The 24,500-nt window shown below is 38.9% G+C and overlaps 3 protein-coding genes across 19 annotated transcripts in view; 2 read left to right on the forward strand and 1 right to left on the reverse strand.

Annotated features, from left to right (window-relative positions):
* LOC134210293 (uncharacterized) overlaps window positions 1-7,589 on the forward strand; it is an 85,129-nt gene extending 77,540 nt beyond the window's left edge. Inside the window, exon 2 of the mRNA XM_062686340.1 lies at window positions 7,539-7,589. Coding sequence (XP_062542324.1) covers window positions 7,539-7,589 — 51 coding nt within the window. The remainder of the gene's footprint in view (window positions 1-7,538) is intronic.
* The window catches only part of LOC134213393 (potassium voltage-gated channel protein Shaw-like), a 271,798-nt gene that overhangs the window by 80,088 nt on the left and 167,210 nt on the right, over window positions 1-24,500 (forward strand). For 7 of the 17 annotated variants that reach the window (XR_009979446.1, XR_009979447.1, XM_062692415.1 and 4 more), the window contains exon 2: window positions 21,521-22,226. The gene's annotated coding sequence lies outside the window, so the exon portion shown is untranslated. Of the gene's footprint in view, window positions 1-21,520; window positions 22,227-24,500 lie in introns of those variants that run through there. The other 10 variants (XM_062692418.1, XM_062692419.1, XM_062692423.1 and 7 more) reach the window with 4 other exon arrangements.
* Window positions 8,930-10,826, reverse strand: LOC134210294 (uncharacterized). The gene is made up of 5 exons (XM_062686342.1): window positions 10,463-10,826; window positions 10,101-10,211; window positions 9,795-10,042; window positions 9,540-9,737; window positions 8,930-9,223 (listed from the first exon to the last, which is right to left on the reverse strand). Exons 1-5 carry the CDS (start codon window positions 10,824-10,826, stop codon window positions 8,930-8,932), a joined length of 1,215 nt encoding a protein of 404 aa, XP_062542326.1.

The raw sequence follows: 24,500 nt of genomic DNA on the forward strand, positions 1-24,500 counted from the left end.
TACTGCTTGACAATAATTTTTCGTTTCGCCGCAGGCATCAGGGTCCGGAACGCAGTTTGACTGACTGGCACTGGTGGTTCCATAGCGTTAACATATCTTGAGCTACCAACCACGCCTTAAACCGGATTACTTCATCGTTCTGGTTCCGTTTCATCTAAAAAACCTATTTACAGCCAACAGAACGCTTTCTTTCGGAAAGGTCTACCAGGTCCCAAGTGTCGTTGTAATTGATTGAGTCCATCTCCTCCAATATCGCCTTTTTCCACTAGTTGCTTTGGGAACTGGACATTACTTCATTAAAAACATTTTTACTGATGTCTCGGATCATTCAGGTTGAAACATCAAATCCATACTCAGGGCTCGATAACAAAAGGTTTTAAAATAAAATCCCTCCGAACTACGATGATATTTTTGAATTGACAATTTTAGCCGATGTTCCGGATCCTTCAGGGGACCTCCCGGTGGTCACAATGGTCCATCCGTCGATGGTCGGCGCAAGCACAAAGGTACTAGGGAGAGTGTTTGAGGGGCCCCTAAGGTATGGAAATCCATATATTTATTGTGTGCGTAATTTTCGTGTTTGGCGAAAAAGCTTTCACTAATATATTCGGACGAGCTCCCATAAGAAGCCTTGCAATATGTACGACACCATTTGCTGATTGCATTATCCATTATCCACTAATACACTTCCATTAGGCCTACTTCCTCACCTTCTATATATTTTCATGGAAGCTGATGTACATGGTAACGGCTTCGATTTCTTCAGACTGCGTGCTTGAGCAACTTGTTCGGTAACAGGAGGCAGTGTGCCGGTCTAAGCCTTACAGCTAATGATCGTTGGGCTTGTGTTGCAGTGCGCCAGACGGGAAGCTTTCTGCATCGGCTGATGTCGAGCTTGACGATTTCCTTCTGGCTTTGCTAACGCCACCTCCGCTACCACCTCCTCGTTTTCGTTTTGTTTTCGCTGCCAATTTTGATAATGCCTTGTTTAGATGAATGCATTTGCCCGATATGAGGCGAACATAGTTGATAATGCCTTCTTTTAATGAACGCATTGGCCGGTTTAAAGCGAACAAAGTTGAAAATGCTTGCTTTTAATTTTCTATGTCTGTTCCTTGCTACGGAAGGAGCAAGCATATTCGACGAACAGAAGAGATCCTCTCATTCTAGGTTCTTGTCGCCATGCCCTTCTTGTCAAAGTAAGGTTTATCGCCGGCTTTCCGCAAACTTCAGAAGCAACATTTCCACGCCTTTATTCTGTTAAAATACATGTTTTCGAGCCGTCTTAAGCCCAGTCCACTTGAGCTGAATTATCTCCAGCTCCCAGAATTGAGAATGAGAACGTGCTGCGAAATTCTCACCTCAGCTTTAGCAGTCTTCAGATGTTGCACATGATATGTAACGGGATTTTATGGACCGAGAATTATTCGTTCTATACTGTTTTCAAACAGTTTTAGTTTCATGAAACAAATCACGAGGCCAACATGGCGAATCTTGTGAAATAATTGTTGGCTCTAAAAATAAGTACGGATCTGAGAAAAAAATTCGATTTGCATTCGACGCGAAATATAATAATATAAATATTTTTTCAAGCTTTATTTATATGAATATTTATTAGTAAATTTTGCAACAGAAAATTAGTTTTTTTAGCTTATTTTGCTTTCCTCAAAAATCTTTAAAGTCAATAACGAACTAAGCATGTATTAAATCAGCTTCTAGTTCTTCTAGCTCATACCGAAACGCAAAGCTCAAAATCTACCAAGCTTTGTTCCCATTATTACCACCCATAGCGAAGAAAAATGAATGCCTTCTGCATTTCAACGCAACAATGCGGAATGAATGGATGTAGGAATGTTCAACTGCTGAACTCTGACGAGAACAAAGCTCCGCGCCGAAGCCTGTTGACGCGGATGGTGTCGCTGTGGAATTTTGCAATATGTTGGTATTATTGTCGGGTGGGGCGAGATAGATGAAGGGCATTTGTGCAAGCAAACGCAGCTAAGGCAGCACATCAATATGAGCGTAAACTTAATTTTGACCACCGTCGTCGACCGTAAATGCCGAACCGGAATGCGGCTTCCCCGCTTCGGCAGAGAGAATGGAAACCGCTCGGAAAAGGGTTCCATCTATAATCGAGTTGAAGCATGTTTGTCTTCCGGGAAATTTGGTCAGGATATTTTCATATAATGGAGTGCCGTTCCGTGATCAACTCAGGTGGGGGGATGCCTTCCGAGCTTCAGAGAGAGATAACTTTGTAATGGTTGTGAATATTTGATGCTTCAATTGTACCGCCTGAGATGGAATGAATAGCCAAACTAGGTGGATGTCATGATTTTATGCAGCTTCTGCGGTTAGAGGATGGTAAATATTTGAGGTGTTTAATTAGTTCCATTGTGATGACTATTTAAGATGCTTGACAAGATTGGGGATTACCTGCTATGATCATCCGCAATAGGAACTATTCTGTTGTGGTTGGATACAATTATAATCAACTATTATTCATGGCACGTTCTCATCCTATGAATAAAGGTATAAACAAATGGATAGGAATTCCCGACGGGTTATTGCACTTCAGTATGGGCTAACTAAAATTTGGTGGTCCCTATTGAACGAGAAATTTACTTTTATGCTCAGTTTTAACACTTTACTGCTTTATGCAGGATGCAATAAGCATAAAGCTATCAGCACACGCTATATAATAACATAAAAAATGTGTCTAATCGGCCTTATATGCGTCTATCTCCAAGATGCCAGGATGAGCTTTAAAACATTTACAGTGAACTACGAGATTAACAATAGAATGGTAAAATAATTCGGGCTTAAGAATAGAATGGTTACGGAATTCTCTTGCGTTATTACGACCAGGTGGATTTGTGTAAGTTGGTAATTCTAGGGTAAGCTTAATTTCAATTAACACTGAAACCAATTAAAACCAGCATCGAGTAATTTCTCTTGGCCAGCTGTCACTCACTATAAGCAATTCACTTGGAAAGTTTGCTAATTAAAACTGGATTGATTTCTTTTGCACAGCCCACGAGCGAAAAATCAGAACACAGAGCAAAAAAAATGTACGATCCACCAAAGCTCAGTACACCCAGGTTTTTTTTTACACGGTTTGGTTTTGGTCGTTTAAGACCTTCAGCGTTAATGAAGCAATAAGTTAACCCCACCAAAAAATTCACAAAAAATCAAAGAAAATTCAGGGGGTATTTGCAAAGCTGTAAAAGTTCAGGTTAACCGAGAAATTAATGAATTCCAACCGCGTAAAAAAAACCTGGGTGTACACTTGACGCGTTGATTGTCGAAGTTGTAGCCAGACGACGACGGTAATAGAATAATCGAATAACTTTTGAACGCCGCTTTCGGAAAACGGGCCACTTTTTTGCACCAATGCCGATACGGTACGTCATCAGCAAGAATAAGCTATTTTGGTTCGCGGCTTTATGGAACCAGCTGATACCGAAGCCTTTTTTTCATCTCTAACTTTTTCTTTGTTTTAGTCGCGGAAAAGTTTATGCCCGTTCGCATCCCGGTGCTTACGTTCCGCATACACGTTTTCATTCGTCTCGGCGTGATTTATTTAGAGCGATGTAAATTAGGTGTTCGAGATACCGGAAGGACGGAGTACCGATCGAATTTTATGCACGATTGGATCGATAGCACCGCTGTGTCATCCTAGCCGAAAATGCTCGAAGAAATTCCAGGACGCTCGCACAGCCGGCAGCTAGAGATTGCGTCAGGGCGAAAACGAGCCCAGTCACCAAGTGTTTTAATTTAAATGCAAATTTTCCCGTCGACGATTTTACGGCGTTGTTCGACGACATGTAGGATGCAAGGCAGCAAGTGTCTATGAGAACTAGCACTTGCCCTCCGGGCGCAGCACGTCGGTGCGGTGATAATCATTGAAAGCATATCTATCCAATTACATTCGCTGTATAATGGTGTTACTGCGGTTGTTGAAAAGATGATGAAGATTGGATTTAAGTTATTTGGGAAAATAAGCGAAACAGAAGGATTACGTACATTGAGAAGGGCTTGAGACAGCGGCATATACACAGGATTCTGATTTTTTGTTTCAATAAGATGGACCAGATCCAGATAACCAGTCATCGTATATCTATGTATATTTAGAGTTGTATAAAAGTAAATTTCCTATCACTATCGTAAAAGTAGACAATTGAGTTATAAATAATGTTCAAAAAGAATCATAAACGCGATTATTTCTGACCACTTCAACGATTTACGAAGCAACATCGCTTAAGTTGGTAAAAATAGTATAAATCATGTTTAACGTAAGCACGTTTAAGATCATATAATGTGTGATGTTAAAATGTTCGTATTATTATACATAACGCATCGGATGTTTTATCGTAAACTAGAAGTTTTATCGTAAATCATCACAAACTTTTTCATACATAGTTGACTCGTTTCACGTTATCTCTTGCTAGAACTGAAGTATATTTTTAAAGAAAAATCATGTCTGAGGCAATGGTTAAAACTAGATTGTCTAAAATTAAAAAACGCGGTACATACAGTAGATTATTAAAAAAGTATCGTGACCGTTTCAGGAGAACGCTAAATGCTACTACAGATGGACGAGAAATAAACAACGAGTCTAGTGTTGTATCACCATCCTCATCGGTTCAACGCACAGAAAGAAGCAACTCTCAAGAGAATTCCATAATTGCAGAGACAATTATTGCCTGTGATCAGGAACAAACGGAATATGAAGGTTATTAGTAATTGTCAATGTTTTAAAAAAATTCTATAAAATTTTAATTACAGGCGACGAAAGAAAAATTGTTACAGATATTCGGAAGTGGTCAAACGAGAATAATATCCCCCAAACAGCCCTTAAATCGCTCATAAATGTTTTAAACACAAACCTTGGACTAGAATTAGCTAAGGATCCTAGATCAATTATGCGAACTCCAAGGAATGTGAGCGTCAGTGCAATGGGAGAGAACGGACAATACTGGCACCATGGGCTAGAACCTTGCCTCAAGCAGATATTCCGAGATCTAGACACACCTTTGTATATTTCAATTAACATAAACGTAGATGGTTTACCTATTTACAAAAGTACCACTAAAAATTTCTGGCCCATATTATGTAACATCCATGAAGCACCTCATATTGCACCCAAAAATGTGAATGAATTTCTCAGCGCCTTCATTGATGAATTGTTGCCTTTGTTGGAGAACGGAGTTCACGTGAATGGGTATCTTTTGACCATAAGAATTCGCTGTTTCATCTGTGACACTACGGCCAGGTCATTTATTAAAAATGTGATCAACTTCAACGGCAAATATGGCTGCATAAAATGCACCACTAAAGGACGGTTCAGCAAAATATCGGGAACCATGTCATATCCGGAGTCGACTGCACCGCTGAGAATTGATGAAAAGTTTCGGTCAAAGCAATACTCTGATCATCAAAGAGGCGACACACCGCTCATGAAGCTACCAATCGACATTATCCAGGATGTCGTTGTCGGTTATTCCTTGCATTTGCTTGAATTAGGTGTAATGAAACAGCTTCTAACTAGTTGGCGTACAGGTTCAATGTCTATGAAAGCGAAATGGAGTACTTTTCAGAAAAAGGCAATATCGGAGTATTTAGTTCAAGTAAAGTTTCCCATGGAAATCCATCGGCAAATGAGGTCATTAGAGTTTGTATCATTATGGAAAGGCTTAGAGTACCGAAATTTTATTAACTATGTTGGTATAGTATCGCTTAAAGACTTTCTTCCTGAGAAGTTTTACGACCATTTCCTCTACCTTTTCTGTGCCGTAAGAATTTGTTCTGTCGAAAAATATTCAAATCTTTTACCTGTAGCTAGGTCATTGATTCTTGATTTCATAGAGAACTTTAAGTCATTATATGGTACTGAATATATCTCAAGCAATATCCACAATCTTTGTCACATTGTGGATGAAGTTGAAAGATTTGGTCCGTTATCATCGTTTTCTGCGTATCCATTTGAAAATTTTATGCATTCATTGAAAAAATTAGTAAAAACCGCTCCAAACCCATTAGCCCAAGTTGCAGCTCGAATAAAATTGAGTCGAAAAATGTCGATTGTACTAAAGAGGATCGTAGTTTTAAAAATAGGGCATCAAATAATGTGTCAGTAGAACAGAAAAATGGAAAAACTATCTTAAATATCTCAAGTTTCAAATTAAGTACAGATTTCAAAGATCAATGGATATTGACCAGACAATCCGAAATCATTTGTTTCAAAGGTGTTCATGAAGATGAAAAAGATTTGCTAATTATAGGGTTTTAGACCCTAGATTGTATCTTAATATGATTACTTCCTGAAGCCATTCAAATCGTCATTTCTTCACATTTATATTTCCAAAATTAATGCGAGTAATCTTACAAATGCCAGTCATATTCATATTTCGGACATATTTTGCAAATTAGTGCCGTTGGTCAAAAATGAAAGTGTACTCTTTATTCCACTACTCCATACGATTAAATGAAATAACTTGATCCAGTTATGTAGGAGCTTAATGCGATGTAAATCAGTATGAAATCTCAATACATATAAAAACACAAAACTTAAATCACAAATAGAAGAAAACCGGGTTCAAATACAAAAAAAAAACATATTTAAAGGTATGATGACGAAATGTAGGTGACCAAAACAAAAAGTGCACGGATTCCATTTCAACCACTATGACAGCCACATAGGTATACCATCAATGATCACAACAATGTGTACCACGGCGAGAGCGATTATAACGATGAGAACAGTATGGACCACAATGTTGACTCTTTCTGTAACGAATAGGAATGTTGTAAGTTCATTGTTCATAATGAGAACGAGTGTTCACGTTCACCCGACGGAAATTCCCTCTACGATGACAATTTGAACCAAGAAGACAACCGACATTAAGATTACAGCAACGATGCACAGTTACACAATATAGACAAAAAAATTTAATAGTATGACGAGGACGATCATAACCATGGAAGCCGAAACCACTAGTAACGACGATAATATTCACAACGCGACGGTGACAGCCACTTGACCAACGACGATCAAGAACGACATAAATGTTGTCGACTAAAACAATGATTTGAACCAAGACGAGGGCGACCTTATCCACGAGGACCATATAGGGCACTGCACGGACTGCTTTGTCTCTTTTTCACTGCAAAGAAATTAGAAAACAACAAGGCCAGTAAACGTCAAAACTTATGAGGAACGAAAGAGAAAGAGATGTTTCCGTGCAGTGCCCTATAGGGCACTGCACGGACTACTTTGTCTCTTTCTCGCTGCAAAGAAATTAGAAAACAACAAGGCCAGTAAACGTCAAAATTTATGCGGAACGAAAGAGAAAGAGATGTTTCCGTGCAGTGCCCTATAGGGCACTGCACGAACAAATCTCTTTCTCTTTCGTTCATCATAAATTTTGACGTTTACTGGCCTTGTTGTTTTCTAATTTCTTTGCAGCGAGAAAGGGACAAAGCAGTCCGTGCAGTGCCCTATGGATCACAATAACGATTTGACTTGACTTGATACGCAGGTAACTAAGTTGAAGACCATGACAACGACGTTTGATGTCCACGACGGCTAGAGCACCTTGTTCCAACTTGTATTTACTAAGTAGGTATAAACGTATTTGAAAACGAAGATATAAGTATAACAACAAACGGAAACTAGCATATGGTTGCCATGACTATATAACATAAATTATTAGAATGAAGAAAACAATCTTGACCATGATGATAGTCGATTGAGTAACGACGAGGATTAACATGGAAACAACGACATGCTTACTAAGATGATTATGATTGATTCTACCTTCAAATATTTTAAATAAATATGTGCGAAAACATAGCAGTCTAACAAACTTTGAAATAGTAATAGCAATACAAATTGTCATCGTGGTGAGTATTTTCATAGTATCATGGTTATTCTCGTAGATATGTGGTCGTCGTCGTCGTGGATATTAACATCGTTGTCATGGTTCTCAACGTCGTTACATATAGTCTTGTCATCATAGATCCATATTGTCTTTGTCGATGAGGACGCCCTCGTCATGGTTCAAATTATAGTAATTGTTGTGGACCTGTACCTCGACATGAATCATCGTCTTCATCCTGGTGGTCATCTGTGGTGTCAGAATTGCTGCTACCGTCGTGGATATATCCGTATGTATCCGTCGTTGTTGTTGAGGCTCATGATCATATTGTTTTACTGTTATGATCGCCCTCTTCACAATGCAAATTGCTATCAATATCATTAGTATTTGAGCATCGTTGCTATGAATTTGTTTATTTTCACGTGCAGGTGGAGTACGTCACATATTATGTTGTTAGCATCGTCATTCAATTGTGATCGTGGAGAACATTTTCAGTTCTTATCACGTTCATCGTCGCCCTCATAGACACAATCATCATTGATGAACGATAATTGCCATCATCAAGGATATAAACTATAAGATAGCTGTGGTCCTAGAAGAAAGAGTCAACATTGTGGTGTGTATGCTTCTCATCGTAATAGTCGTATGTGGTAATCATTGATGATTGGCAATATTCTCAGGGCAATATGTGGGTAACAATGTGGGTAAACCTATACTTAACGATGATTTTTTGGTATGGTTATCGTCATGATCGTAGTTTTTATCGGGCTACACATGTCGTCGTCGTAATTGATAAATTAACATTCTATTTATCCTTGTGTTTTTTATTTCAATGTAAACAAACATGGTTTTAGATGTTTAACAGGAATAGTTGTATCTTTTTGAATAAGAAACTAATCATATCAATCTCTACTACCACACTTAGCAGTGACATGTAGTGAAGGTTATATAGTAAATGTTTGAACTCATATTAATAACATTCGAACGCACCAACGTCCTTAGGTATAATGCTTATAATATTTAATTAGAAAAGAGCAGACTCGAATCTGAAGTTAATCTGAATCCATCGAAGTATTTCCATCACATTCTTCGTCATCAGACTCAAAGTTGCTTTCATCTCCAACCATTCGTTCATCATCATCAGATGAAGGTGGATCTTCGTGGTCTGTATTGTGTCCATCACCTGCAGATATTGCAGCTGCTTTGCGAGAGCGTTTCGGTCTGCATGCCGATTTCCGAAGTTTCTGGCACGTAGATCGTGGTTTACAGTAACAAAAGAGTTTATTTCGGCAAAATAACTCTAATTTCTGTGCTGTGTACGACGGACCACCAATTCGCACTACACGCTAAAAATGAACTACTCAAAATTGAGTCGAATCCGACTCATTTTCATTAAAAACGGGACAACTCAAAATTTGAGTAAAAAATGCTACTTCAAAAATGATGATTTCGCGAAAGTTAAGCTTGGCCTTCCATCAATTTTTAATACGACAGATGCGAATCAAGTTTATCTATCTATCTAAGTGCATTTTACGACAAACAGACTCCTTAAGTGCAATCATCATTTTATTGAAGTCGTATCTTTTACTCAAATTTTGAGTTGAACCGTTTTTAATGAAAATGAGTCGGATTCGACTCAATTTTGAGTAGTTCATTTTTAGCGTGTATATCGCCCAACAATTGAATGACATTTCCGTATTCACGGAAGCCTCTCTTAGCCTTATTGCCCCGGCTGATTCCTGACCATGTCATCTTTGTCCAAAAATCACGTGTGAAAAGACAATCAACTACAGTATAACATGCATTGTCCCCTTTCTGGATGTATGCGTTTGGAATTATGATTTTTGAGAAATATTCCAACTGAAAAGAGAAAAATAGGATTACCATTGTTTAGATATTTATCATAATACTGCATACAAATCGTTGACGTAGGTGTCTGCTATTCAGCTTGATGTTCCATTTGCTGAGCTCATCCTCGTTATTTATGAGCGTGTGATTTTCTACGATGTCATCTTCGGACTTGGCGGAGTTCTCCCTTGCTTCAATATCAGACAGGGCAGCATAACGCGCGAAGTTAGTTTCAAAAGCTTTCTCGACAGATTTTTTGACAGTCGTTTCGATGAACACTTTAAGATCTGCTTTCATTTGCTCGTAGCTCATCGACCCTTCAATTTTTAAAGGATTAATAACATACTATTGAAAACAATTGGGTGAATATCATACCTGTTATTTGTAAGGCTGATGTGTTGTTCTCGTCTGCATACTGATAAAACATATTTTCGTCCTGTAAATAACCCTTTCCGTCACCCAGCACTGTTTGTTCAGGTGATGTACCTAAAATTGTATAAATTGTTTTATTATGTTTTACTTTTGGGGATAATGCTAGGCGTTGCTTCCACAAAAAAATAAAGGAAGTGGACCAAAATATAGATAGCGGGCAAACTCGGGGTGTGCAGGTAGGAAGTAATAATGCTAGGAAGAACATGAAAACTCTAATATGAATCATATACCCTTGGTGTCGCTGTGACTCAAAAGAAGATTGAAATCAGCAATGAACTTTAATTAAACTTTGTACATTATTTTACCTCTGATGATTTTACTGGATGTTGGCAACTGATCCGCAGGAACATGAATTTGGTTGACTTGAGACGTTAAGGTGCAAGAATTGGTGTTGTGTTGCACGGGAAATAAAGCAGATGCTTGTGGATGAATAAACGTTGCTCCGATCATATGAGAATTGACCGAGGGCTTAGCATGTTGTACCAAGGATACATTTTGTATCTTCTGTGAAGTTGTTTGCTGTGTAATAGTGGGCTCGCAGTTTTCGTCATATGCCATCAACGCACAGGGACAGACAGTTTGACTCGAAGAATATGGTTCATTCAGTACAATAACAATCGCGTTGGTATTCGTTGGGATACTCAAATCAGCAGCCACGAAGTTCTCCATTGTATGAGACAGATTTCTCGAATCTTCGGATGCGTTGTCCACTTTCAATTGGATTGGTATTGATTGGAAAGAAGTATTTTGTAGGTTGCATGCTGATAGGAAACTAAAATTACTTAATGTTCTAAGATCTGAAGCATCATCTTACCTTGTATCATCTTATTATAATCCTTTGGAGCCAGTGCCTTCGGTTTTTTGGCAGGTTTTAGCCGCTTCCGCTTATTATCGATGTCGGAGACTTCACGTTTGGAGAGTTCCTCGGCAGCTTCTTCAGCTAGTTGGATGTTTTTGAAGCTATTGCATACTATGACTGGAATCTTCTTCGTGGGTCCATTGAATTCATGTCCAGCAAGCCTTAGGCTCTCGATTTTTTCATTGGAACGTTTTGGCTAAAGCAAAACATTTCTCTTTACCCACGCTGCAGGTACAGCCATTACTTTGAATTTCTGGTTCTCGATGAATTGCACGACGGTATACATCTATGAATAATAAGAAATAGCTATCATATTAAAGAATAGTTACAAATTCAAATACATACCTTTAATATGGAGTGAATTAAACAAAAATTATCACACAAATCGAAATTCTTCGAACGTTGACAAACTGTTTCTCTTATTGACAGATCAATCAGAGCTGACCGTGCAGCCAGTGCAAATTAAAAGTCAGAATTAAAAGTTTTTAATTTGTTATCCCAATATACTTCCGCATACGTTTTCACAGGTTTTTTATAATTAAAAAAAAATCAATTAATATGAAATTTTAATTGTGGTGTTTGTTTGATAGTTGGATTTATCATCGCAAGCAAACACTTAATCTATGATTATTTGCGAGTATTTGCGAGCGTCTACAGTTTTGGCATCACTTATTTATCAAACTTAGGAATTGTGAAATCAAGTTTTCTCAAATCTTAAATAAACTCCGATATGGGCGTATATGTAGTAGCAACAAATCATTACTGAAAATACGATCAAGAATGTTATTATAATAAAGGCTTTTACGAAAACATTTTTTTATATCTTAATACATGCAGGAGTAAGTTTGTAAAGTATCGTATAGCAATGATGCATGATTATTTTTAGTCATCTGACTGGACAGATAACTTTGTTTGGTTTTAACTCTACCAATATTGCATTCCGGCATGGTGTAGAGAGATAGCGCGGCAGCAGCAGCTAGGGCATGATAGTTCGATTACAGGTAACATCCGATTTATACAAAAATAACTTCGCTTCATCGATTTACGGCAATTATGACTCTAAAATGTTTAATAGATGAAATGAATTGATTTTTTTGTGTTGAATAATGGTTAATCGTATATCACGTTGCTATAGTAATACATGAAGTCATTTTAAACTTTATAATGTTTATCCTAGAGATGCTAAAAAGTATCATATGAAATCAACTTTTTTCAAATTATTTGTCTTTCTTATGATGTATATCGCCTCCACTTTAGTACGTATATAAGACTTTGACGCATTATTTACGATTCTGTAATACTGTATATGGATCCGTATATTGAATAATATACACACAAAAATGTTTACTGGGGAGAATATAAAAAGAAAAAAACACAATCAAAAAACCCTATTGATCCACCAAGTTAAAACAAAAGCCGCGTAAAACGTGAATCCCGAAAATCGGGTAAAAACCCCGTTAAACACGACTTTACCGAAAACTGATATTTCGTGGTTTTCACGCGTTTTTGATTAACAATTAAATTAAAAAAAAAAATCCGATTTAATTCCAATCAGCAGCATAACTTAAGTCAGAATTTCGAGAGAGAGAGAGAGAGAGAGAGAGAGAGAGAGAGAGAGAGAGAGAGAGAAAATCGTTTCTGAAGCCGTCGACAGTCACTCGATGATTTACCGCTGAATCGCTACAGACGCCATCCTAGTGAATATTTTCTTACAACGTCTTCCTTCGATGAGGGGTTCTGATTCTCCTACCGACTAACTCTCTGCCTTCGCCAAGCGTAATGTTTTGCCCTTAAGGTGAAGGTGGGTTGAGTACCAAAACAAAGCTTTGAAAGTATTGGTACAATAAAAACTGTCATATAGTTACTGTAGTAGTATTGGTGTCGTATTTATAAAAAAACAAAGAATATTAGTAGGGTGGTTCAAAAACGACCCAGCTCCACCACGCTCACTCGATTCCGACCTATGCTCCGAGTGTCCTCCAAAAACCGATTTAAACAAAAACTGGTTGAACACTAGCCGGTTCAAGTTAGTATGAAAACTAGTATGAGAAACTAAACCTTTCATTACACTGGCTACAGCGCCTCCCCTCCAAACGCTGGCAAAAAGAGAACCCACATAGCTTAAAGCAACATTCCGGAGACTTCGCTGAACGAAAACCGCACCGCAGGAAAGATCCATTGATTATGTAACGCAAAAAATAGCATTTTATACCCCGCTCACCCCAATATCACACTTTTTGTATGAAGTATCTGCCCCTGGTGCGATAGATATCACAATAAAGTTCTGGCTACTTTGTTGAATTACACGTTTCACTGATGCCTTCTGAGAAGCCTAATTATCATGCTAAAGATTCGCAACCTCGATAAAAATCGACTCCCAACCATTGAAACGACCATTCAATGTCCATTGTCTATAAAATTAAAGCTCTTGAATATTTCATCCAGTCATATGGTCTCCCCCCTCGCCAGCGCCCAATGACGGAGTGCCACAATCAAAATAATGTAAAATTCAACCTCGCCATATCAACTGTCATACAAACCTGAAACGACCTATGCACGGTGAGCCTCAATTCAAACCAACCCAAACCATCGGATGACACCCAAATTATGAAATTTTTGAACCACCCTATGTATTAGTTTGCTGCTGCCGCTGCCGGTGTTTACATTCGCTCCGCGGTCAGTTTTTAATCGTTTTTTCGGGAAAAAATAGCAGTTTATATTAAGTTTTCGGTTCAAACGAGTGACTGATTTCAAAAAGTGATGTTTAATTTGCATTCTATCAACATTTCGGGCTGCTCATGTGCGAAGAAGTGAGTAAAAACTAGATTTTTCTATGCCCTTTCAGAACAAGTGAAGTGCAGTGATAACCCCACCAAATCACGAACGGCTATTAAATTGGCACGAAATTGCTGATTTATGATATAATTCGAGCCGAAATAGATAGGACTCTTTGGAGAAACATATTCATTATCACGGGAAGTGAATAAATATGCTGTGTACAGGTTAGTAATTTGAATATTATACTTTTGTTCGATGCTGTTCGATGCATTCGAATGTTGGTGGGAGAGGAGTGCGGGAGGTGTAGGGTTGACCCGTGGAAGGTCCGGTACCATTTTGACCAAGATTTTTTTATGTACAGGTTATCCGACTTCGTCAGTAGATGGGAATAACCAGCGCGGGGGGGAAACATACATTTCCAGTGCAAAACGTAAACAAACGAGCATAAATTCCATACAAAAATCCAAGATGGCTGAGTTGCGAATATTGACAAGTCGGATAACCTGTACATAAAAAAATCTTGATTTTGACTGCCATCGTGTTACTCTTCCAACTATGTCCTTAAAAGAAAATTCGAATCGGCACAACTCTCTCTTGTATAAAATGGTGGTTTTGATAAAAACTTTTTTTTTTTCAATAATACACCTTTCCAATAAGGAACACCAACAAGACCAAAATCAGAATCTTGAGTGGAAATTTCAAATCGATCTACTATCATTTCGCAATTGAGCCTCCCAACTAAACGAAAGATTTAAAAAAAAATCTATCATATCCTTTCTTTTCATAAAAACCTTGCGTGAAATTCCTCCTCACTGCTGCTGTTGTCCGATGGCCACTCGACGCCATCATTTTGATTGATTTTGCAGCATTGCCACTGATGTCGTGGGACCGCAAACCGCAATGTTTATTTTTTTGCTTCCACCTTGTTTTTTATTTATTGTCAATTTTTTATTTTAGAAAATTTTAGAAAATTTTAAATTTTTTATGGAAGTTTTATGTTGCTTGCCAGTAAACTTGGCCCCGTCCACCTCAATCGATTGTCAACAGTGCCGTGCAGTGAAGCTCCTATTGATACGAGGTCAGATATGTTCCGTACTCCAAGCAAGAGCATGGTTTTGTTGTTTTTGGTGAAAACTGTCTCACTTCTAAACATATTCATAATCGGCTGTGTACTTTAAAATTTCCAAATGAATATCGGATCAGTGTAGACTTTACTAACTAATAAATTATCGCAAAACTTAACACATTTTTGGTGATATAAATAACTACACACATAAATCTAATCCCTGATCGGCAGCTTGAGTATGTCGAACTTTACAACATTTTGCTCGAGGAACAGTTTGGTTTCCGACGCGGTCGATCCACCGTGCACAACTGACCCGAGGTGCCAACGTCCTCAGATGGAACAAGTTAGTCCGCATGGCCTTACTCGATGTCGAGAAGGCGTTAGACAATGTATGGCATGATGGCCTGGCGTTCAAACCTCTACGATACAATCTTCCCAGCTACCTGTTGAAAATAATAACTACCTGTCGGCAAGGACATTCCGGGTCTCAATCAGCGGAACGAGTTGTAATGCGCATGACATGCCAGGGGAATATCCTCGGGGCTTTTCAATCTCTTCACCTCCGATACGCCACAACCTCCAGAAGGCTTGATTGTACCTTGATATGCAGAATGGATCGGCTGTTGACTCAAACGTTGAGCCGACTTCGAGTCATCAGCCTTCTATCAATGTTAGCTTACATTTTTGAAAAAGCGATTTACCGCTAATTACTCGAAGCTGCCGAACAAATTATCATCTTTCTCGAAGAACAGTTTAGTTTTCGCCGTAGACGATCAACCGTCCACCAGCTCAAAAACATCCTCAGACGGAACAAATCTGTGCCCAAAACATCGTTGGCACACTTCACAGAGCGATTCGTGTTAAAAAAATAAACCGCGTAAAAAACGACTTCAGTGTACATCGGGAAGCGTTGACTCTTTCTTGATCGAATGGTCCAAGCAAATTGAAAATCCATCGAGAAACGGCTGAGATATTAACGATATCAAAGTCTATTTTACTTTCGTGATGTTTTTCGATTTTTTGCAATCGTAAAGTGTACCCCAATGTAGAAAAGACAGACGTAGTTCTACGTCAAAAGTAGCAAAAGTATATCATAATCGAATGCCAAGAGTTCAAGCACTGGGGTTGTCATGAATGATAACGCGACCCAGGGCGCGGTAAAACCCTAATGTCTTCTTAATATTTTGAGTGTGATTTCACCTTTTTTAGTCAATACAATAAGCTTAAAGGCTCCGCGCCTGTTGCGTCGCGTGTGTTTGGGGAACCTTAAATCCGATTTGAATGTTTTGCCGTAGTTTGGCTCGGATTTGTGAAAGCTAACAAGGGCTTTGGCCAGAGACGATTTTAGAGGTCGAAGATTCGGTCAGAAGCAGCTGGCGTGATTATAAGATTAGTAAAGCTGTTACTAGATGTTGAGAAGAAGATTTGGCAAGCAGCCTAGGCTTGCGTATATAGTTGAGTAATGTCGAATTCGTTTTTAAACCTGGGTCAGTGCCAACCCGAACCCTGAATAAAAAAACATTTTCAGTTCCATCTGTCATTGGATATGTTTGTATGCGTAGCATCGTGTTTGTTTTGATTTGAAACATATGATTCAGGACATCTAATGCAGTGGCAATGCGTTGGCATTGACTAATCAGATCATGATAAATAAAAATGTATAGTGCGTGAACTGATTTTTGGATAGGGCAATTTACTTTTGGGTGGATATTTGTATTTAATGATATTTTATAATCCTGTGCATATTTTTTTACCAAGAATTCCGTATAGAGTTCATGTATAGGAGATTTTTCTATTCTACAAGAATTCATCTAATAAATCATATTTAAATTCCAACTACTATTTCTGTGACAGTGTTTTTTTTTCGGAAAAACACTCAGAAGCATGAATAAAAATTCTCCAGGATTCGCGAAATTTTTTTTCCTCGCCACCACTCCTGATAAAGGTAGCCTCACACCTCGGTCAAAATTTTCTGCCAGATTTTGAAATTCCTAATCTTTCCATGTTGGATTACATGGAAAACTTAACAATGTTTCCTCCGGAAGTTCCTTCAAGAATTTACTTGAAGTTTCCTTTAGAAATTCCCTTGCCAGTTTCCTCCTTACATGTTCCTTGAGGAAATCCTCCGAAAGTCCCTTGAGGAATTTCTCCGGAAGTTCCTTGAGGGATTCTCCCGGAAGTACCTTGACGGATTCCTCCGAAGGTTTCTACATGATTTCCTGCCGAAGTTTCTTCCAGGAATCCACCATGAATTCTTTCGGGAGTTCCTCAAGTAATTCTCCCGCAAGTTCCTCCAGAAATTCCTTCAAGAACTCCTCCATTAATTCCTCTAGGAATTTCTTCGAAAAACATCCTGCTTCCTGGAGGAATTTCTGTGTTGGCTTCCAGTGAAACTCGTGAAGGAACTTCCGGGGGAATTCCTGGAGGATATTGCGGGGGATTTCTTTGAAGAACTTCCGGAAGAGCTCCTCCACTTCCAGAGAAATTCCTCAAGAAACTTCTGGCGGAATAGATCAAGGAGCGAGGAATTTTTCAAGAAAGGAAGTTCCGGAAAAATTCCTCAAGGAAATTCCATAGAAATTCCTCAAAGAACTTCCAGAGGAATTCCTCAAGAATCTTCCGGAAGAATTGCTCAATTGCTCCGGGGGTATTTATGTACGAAACTTGCGAAGCAATTCCTGAAGGAAACTTCGTTCTTGTATTCCAGAAGGAATTCCTGGAGGTGTTATTGCAGGAATTTCCAAATTAATCTAGCAACTTCCAGAGAAAATCCTGGAACAGCATTCAAAGATATTCCTGGAAGAATTTCCAAAAGAATTCTTTTCCAAGGAATCCATAGCAAAAAAAAATATGGAGGAATGCCTGAAAGATATCGCCAATGAATGCATACAAAAATTCAAGAAAGAATTTCTGGAAGAATTACTGAAGTAATTTCTGGCAGAATTCCAGAAGAAAATTCTGAAACGCACGAAGAAGTTTTTGGAAGAATGTCAAAAGAAATTCTGGATATTATTTAAGAAAGAATTCTTTTCGGTATCCCTCAAATATACTTTTTTGTCAATTCTTAGCGGATTTCGTGAACGGGTTTCAAGGGCAATTCCCAAACCAATTCAATCCACCGACCTTATTTAGGACATAATCTGTGAAGAAAACCCTGAATGAACTTCTGAATAATTTTTTAAAACTAAATCGAGACAACAGTACCGGATTAACATCATTTAAAACAACAATAACAAATATAACAAAATTCCCGAATAAAGAATTTCAACACGCATTTTATTTGAACAAACGCACAACCAGCGGCCACCACAGGCTACCCAGCTGAGAACATTCTCGTTCAAGGTTAGCAGTTGAAATGAAACCCCACGAGGACCTCTGATCGCTTTCGAAAAAATAAAAAAATGTTCTATATTAAGCACCATATTCACGTCTTTGAACATTGCAAACGTCAAATCTGCCAAAACAACGCATAAGTTAACATTCAAAATAGCCAGACACCACATTTTCCTTGAAAAATCTGAGATGCTAGAGCAAAATTTTGCCATAATTTTCTGGTTTGCCCTTTACGCTGGTTGGCCGAACCCAGAAATATAAATATCCACTTCACTTCTCGCTTAACTTAAGTCGAATATTTATTCAGAGATAAAATAGCTCTCCAAGTGCGAGTCTTGCAGATCAGGCATTGGCTAGCTGTTGCTAGCAGAACCTGTCTTGCGAACTGTTGAGCTGCACTAACAACCACTGTTTCATATGCGTCCTTGTTCGAGCTTTCTGTAATTTGGAGGTCTGTCCGACCAGCGTTGTCTCGTTTGACTGAGGCAGAGACTTTCGCATTGATTTTTTTTCTGATTTGAAACAAAGTAGAGTGTGGTGTCGTCTTCAACAATTTTTATGGGATAACTTCGATTGGCATTCTTTAGCTGAATGCCCTGATTTGAGAAAATTTCGACACAATTAATTCGTCCGCAACAAAGATTCTCGGTCCGGAACCGTCAACGTTTAAAACTGAATTGAACTGCTTGAGTTAAATGCACTGTAACTGTAACAAATTTATCCTTTTTCGAAAATACAGAAATAAATCATCAGTGACCAAAACGGAAATATATCATCAAAACCAATGAAGTTATTTTGTCAATTTGCGTCACTACAGAAAAAAAAAATCATAAAAATTTGACACAAATGATACTTTTTTTCGTAGCTTTGTTGTTTATAGGATGAATAAGTGAGCTATGGGATGAAGAAGCGGAACGGTTACCCTACCGCTTCCAAAATTACCTTATACGAAAGCAGACACCTGCAATCTGAAGTCTTATTCCCTTTCCTTCTTCAACAGACACACATCAACCCATTAGTCTCAAGCATGCAATTTGCGTTAACCTTCAATGCCACACACAGAAAGTTTTAGTCAGACGGAAGGAAGAGCTTCTGTTCGTTTGAATTGCTTCAGCACCTGTAAGGCACCTCTGCTTTCTATCGCTCAATCTTCCACAAAAAAGAGGCTACAGACGTTGTACGTTCATGCGATAAAAAAAAACTCTTCTTCCTATATCCTTCGCAGGCTCAAGACTCAGATACGACTAAGCTGCTACGCTCACAGACAGATTCTTTTTGCAATCATTTCCGTACCGACCTCGCTGACTGCAAAAGCGGATTCGGAAGCGAAATTCAATAGGAAATTAAATTTTCATTTTGCCAGTCCGTTCCAAATGGCCCCCCGCTCTCTGGTGCTGGTGGATTGGGTAAGGCACATTCAGTCATCGGCCAAAAGGCGCGAGGCTTTGAAAAGGATTTCGCTTCTGGTTTGCCCCTTCGTCCGAAATGTGACAGACGCGGGAAAAATGAAACATTTGATTCAAAGTTACACAAAAGGAATTAGGTACCGTAATCTGTGGGTAAAGTAGTAACTTGATTCTTTAGGCTGTTTAGAGCGGTGGCAACATTTTCATTAATTTTGCAACTACCACCATTCAATGGCATCGGACTCAATGGTCTTTCTGTACCCTACTCAAACTGTTTTGGTTACAGAAACTTATTTTCTCCTTCATAGTGAACTGACACAAAAGTTTTCAGCAAACATTCTACTACTGATAAAACTATATGCAACGCTACAGATATAAACCTTCGTGTTTAAATTTGAATTTGACTAACATCCAGTTAGAATTCGTTCCGAAATATAGTCATTATTATTGTAAAAGCTTAGATCTTTTGATGCTTGATTCTTCCTCTAAGACCATGCTTTTTACAGATTTCCTATAGTGACGTATTTCTTCATCTCCCCAAAGATGAGCTCCCAATTTGAAGATTTTGAATCCATTTTGAAATATTTATTAACATTGCCAAACATTTAATTCATCCGTTTGTCGTCGACGGAGATCAGTGGGGTATCGGTTTTATGGAAATTTGTTTCGAAGCATTTGCATGACAATGTACAATTTTGTTTTGAATCGTTCAAAAGTCACCAATCTATTCCCAGATTACGGTACTTAGTGGAAAAGCGATGGCCTGTCATAACAGTATTAGGAAATTAATTCCTCCCTCCAGAACCTAATTAGAATTATCACGGAGAACGGACTGAAATATATTTAATTGAATCGGCGAATGGGGATTATTCTGTGGGAAGTGAAGAGAATTTTCATTCGCCGTATACGATTTTTAAAGCAGCTGATTAACTTTCGGAAGTGCGAAAGGAAATAAAGATTTTGCGGTATCAACCTGTCAATTGCGAATCTATCACACTCATCCATATTCTCTCCTCTTTAGTGGGGCGTTCCAAAAAATCTTTATAACATGTTCTCCCGGTGAAAATGGTTCTCGACAACGATCCGATGGGCACAAGAAGGCGAGGTGCGCAGCAGGCAAGGTAGATCGATCAGGTGGAAGATGACTTGCGGACCCTCCGTAGACTGCGTGGTTGGCGACGTGTAGCCATGGACCGAGCCGAATGGAGAAGACTGTTATGTACTGCACAGGCCACTTCGGCCTTAGTCTGAATAAATAATAATTATAACGTGTTCTCTGTAATATTTTCATATGACAACTCACAGGCAATGAATTTAAGGCATTTTGGACTATCTAATAATGTATTTAAAAAATTGCCTTTAGGGGGCATATTGTACCTTTTCACCCTAAAACAAGCGTGCTTATCTCGATGGTGTTGAGCTTTTCGCAACGGTAGTCCCCTACGCTTAAGAACTTTCACACCACTTTTCAACATTTGTACTCCGATCTCGAAATTCCCACTCATTTCAACGCCAAGAGGATGGCCATCCACTACACAACACAACAAACACAAAATCATACATGAAGTCAAAAAGATGCTAAAATGAAAACGATATACGTCCACATTTGCGTTTAATATCGGACGTATACGATTATGTGTTGACTGGGGCATTCACCATGTTCTGAAAGAAATTGTCTATAAGTTTTCTATGCTCATGGAATACAGTCGTAATTGAAATTCTCAGAATTCGACTCACGTAGCCTCGTTATTCATAAATTCTTTGTCACGTACTCAACAAAATAAATTTCATCAGTTCCCATTTACTAAACCTCCGCTCCGTAACTTATATTGAATCATCTAAATTTTCCCGCCCTAAAGCGAATACACACTATCCAAAACAAGCTAAGTAATCTCCCTCAAATTTCTTCTCACTTTCACAGGCATCCCATCATCATTGGGCGATTATCATTCCGGCCTGAGGCCTCTCGCACTCGGAAGACCTGATGAGACAACCTTCCATTCGTTCGGGGAGCCACGTCCTTCGAACTGGGTGGTCAGAAGTCGTCCGAAGTGTATTGAAAAAGTGCAGAAAAATATGTAACTTTCATGCCCTCCGGTGTGTGGTGTGCTGGTCGGTGCTTCCTGCAAACCGACAACGAGACGAAACCGTGTTGGGTGGAGAGATGACGACAACACCGTGCGACGTGACGACAAATGGGAAGCCAAAGGCACCGACGACGACGACGATGCTGAGTTCGTGCCCAAATACAGTTAATGAACCCTGGAGGATTTCCCATCGCACAGCAGAACGTGGCAGCAATTCTGCCGAAAATAACGCCGACATTGGGCCCAGCCAGCGTTGCGTGTAATCAAGTTTATTTGCGCTTTCGGGGGTATATACTCCGTATCCGCAGAAGAAAGACAAAGAAAAGTGTCTGGCCGGGTGTTGTGTTTGAAGAAAAGTGCGACGAGTTTCCTATATCCATTTCCAATAGTGATGGCGGGAAATTGTGGGCGATCGTTCATTGATTGGATGGCGGCGCAACGGGACGAGGGTTGTTCAACTTGTTAGTTTTCGCTACTATGAGTTACAGTCGTGCGTTTCATGCAGGGAATACATTGAATATGTATGCCTCATTGATCTGGGTAGGGTGTTTCAATAATATCTGATATTTTATGATTTGATGTTGCTTATTAGCTTTTTATTTGCCATTCATGTTTTTGATTAAGCGTGTTTCTTATTATTCGTTGGGAAGGTTATTTCTCTGTTCATCGAATATTCTAATATTGGTTGGTTTCTTTTTTCGCCTATCTCGTACAAAGTTGTACCGTACTTACTGTACTCAACAACGAACTTTTTGCCTATCTCGTATACTAAGTAGTAAATGTACGTAAAGGCTATACATTCGCTCGTGTTATACTTACAGGGGTTAGACAAAAAGGTTGAGATAGGCAAAAACTTGTCGAAGTTCAAATCAGCATAACTTTGCGTAGAATGATCCGATTTTGATCAAACTGGGACCATCGGACGCGGAAACTCTTCTAGTATACTGGCCTTATGCGAAACCTCTGATTGGCCATTGGCCACCGGTGGTGTTCCGGGTTTTCCGAGGGTATGTTAAAAATGCATTTTTTCTGCTGCTTGTAATTTTATATGACGTTTGTTGCCATCATGTTTTATGTTTTCCCCAGAAACTAGAACTAATATTCTGACCAATGCTGGCTGCAGATCAAAAATCCGTTAGGTATACGCAAAGATATGGCCATTTTCGTGAAAACGATACGGGATTGGCCATATACCCTGCACAAATGTCACTTTCGCAGAACTTCCGGAACCTGTTACAAATTGGCAAAAGAGTCTTACAGTTCTCAAAATATATCTCTAATGAAGATCCTATATTCATCGTCTTGGGAAAACATGATTTTTGACACCCAGATGGTCCAGATGGTGCCAAAGCCGGCTCCTCCTGGAAAGCCCATGGAACCTGCTATAAGGGTGGCAGTGGACACTATCATTCTGGAAATGTTTCTGTAATCATCGTCTCGCAAATCCATGAGGTCAGATACTTATATTTGCATTATTCCGATCTGTTATCATTTCATCATGTTCCCGGTACCGTGTTTACGGAAATGGCCGTATCTCTGTGTAGTTTAGATGGATTCTCGATCTACAGCCACCATTGGCCGGCATATTAGTTCTAGTTTTCGGAGAAAGCATAAAACGTGATGAAAGTTAACGTCACATAAAATGACAAGCAGTGGAAAAAATGCATCTTGAACATACCCTCGGAAAACCCGGAACATTTCCGGTGGCCAAGGACCAATCTCAGGTTTTGCAGGGGGACAGTATACTAGAAGAGTGTCCGCTTCTTATGGTCCTGGTTTTATCAAAATCGGATTATTATTCGCAAAGTTATGCTGATTTGAATTTCGACTTATTTTTACCTATCTCAACCTTTTTGTCTAACCCCTGTATATAATATCCAGGGCCGGATGTAGAGGGGGCGGGGGCGGTGGGGCGTGGGTGTGCACCAAAACCAACCTTTTTTGTGTACATTTTGGGGCCCCACAAGCTGTCGGCCTGGGACCCTCTTCCGGCTAAATCCGCCCCTGAGATGATGTTTGTCTGAGTGTGTGTATGTGCGCGAAAAAATCTTTTATTTTTTAGGCACTTATTCTTAACCGATTTGTTCGCAACAAGTTGAATAAAACATTTTTCTTGTTTCGACCCCTAGACCACAAGTCACTTTCCATTTATTGCTTAGGATACCAACTATGAGATACGAGAGTTAGACCAGAGCATTAGTAATGCATCATGATTAATGAACAATGAGTTATTTAATCATTATTCGTCTATCTTCTTTCTATCTTCTTCTATCTTCTACCTATCTTCTTCTTCTTCTATCTTCTCTATCTAATAAAAACAAAATAGTCTGTGTTCGTATCCGCATATCTCGAAAACGGCTGGATGGTTTTTTTCATTCCTTCAACAAAAACGTTTATTACAGTTTCTGACGGGTTTATATGATATTTCCTTTTGTGAAAATAATGGACAGGACTAAGTAAATCAAAAAAACTAAAATTCCAATCTGCCAAATCCACTATTGCTGTATCTGATATTCAATAATTTGAAATTTCTGAACAGTAAGCGCCCCAGTTCGATTCCAAAATTTTTCGAGTGCAAGCATTCAATTTTGATTAAATCAACGTGATCACAACTTCAATTAGAGGAAGATGTCACTTTTCAAAGGCTTCAAGCTGGGTAGTCTCATAATTAGGCCGCTATTAAGAGCCGGTAGGTTTTTTAACTGGTCCGTCAAACTATTCCATGCTCCCTTATAGTCATTATCTCGGATGATTTGGGTCTCTATTGCTCCATGTGCTTTACTCAAAAGTGACATATCTTAAGCTTCGCTGCAG

This window comes from Armigeres subalbatus, chromosome 2, assembly GCF_024139115.2.
Source record: "Armigeres subalbatus isolate Guangzhou_Male chromosome 2, GZ_Asu_2, whole genome shotgun sequence".
Lineage (NCBI taxonomy): Eukaryota > Metazoa > Arthropoda > Insecta > Diptera > Culicidae > Armigeres > Armigeres subalbatus.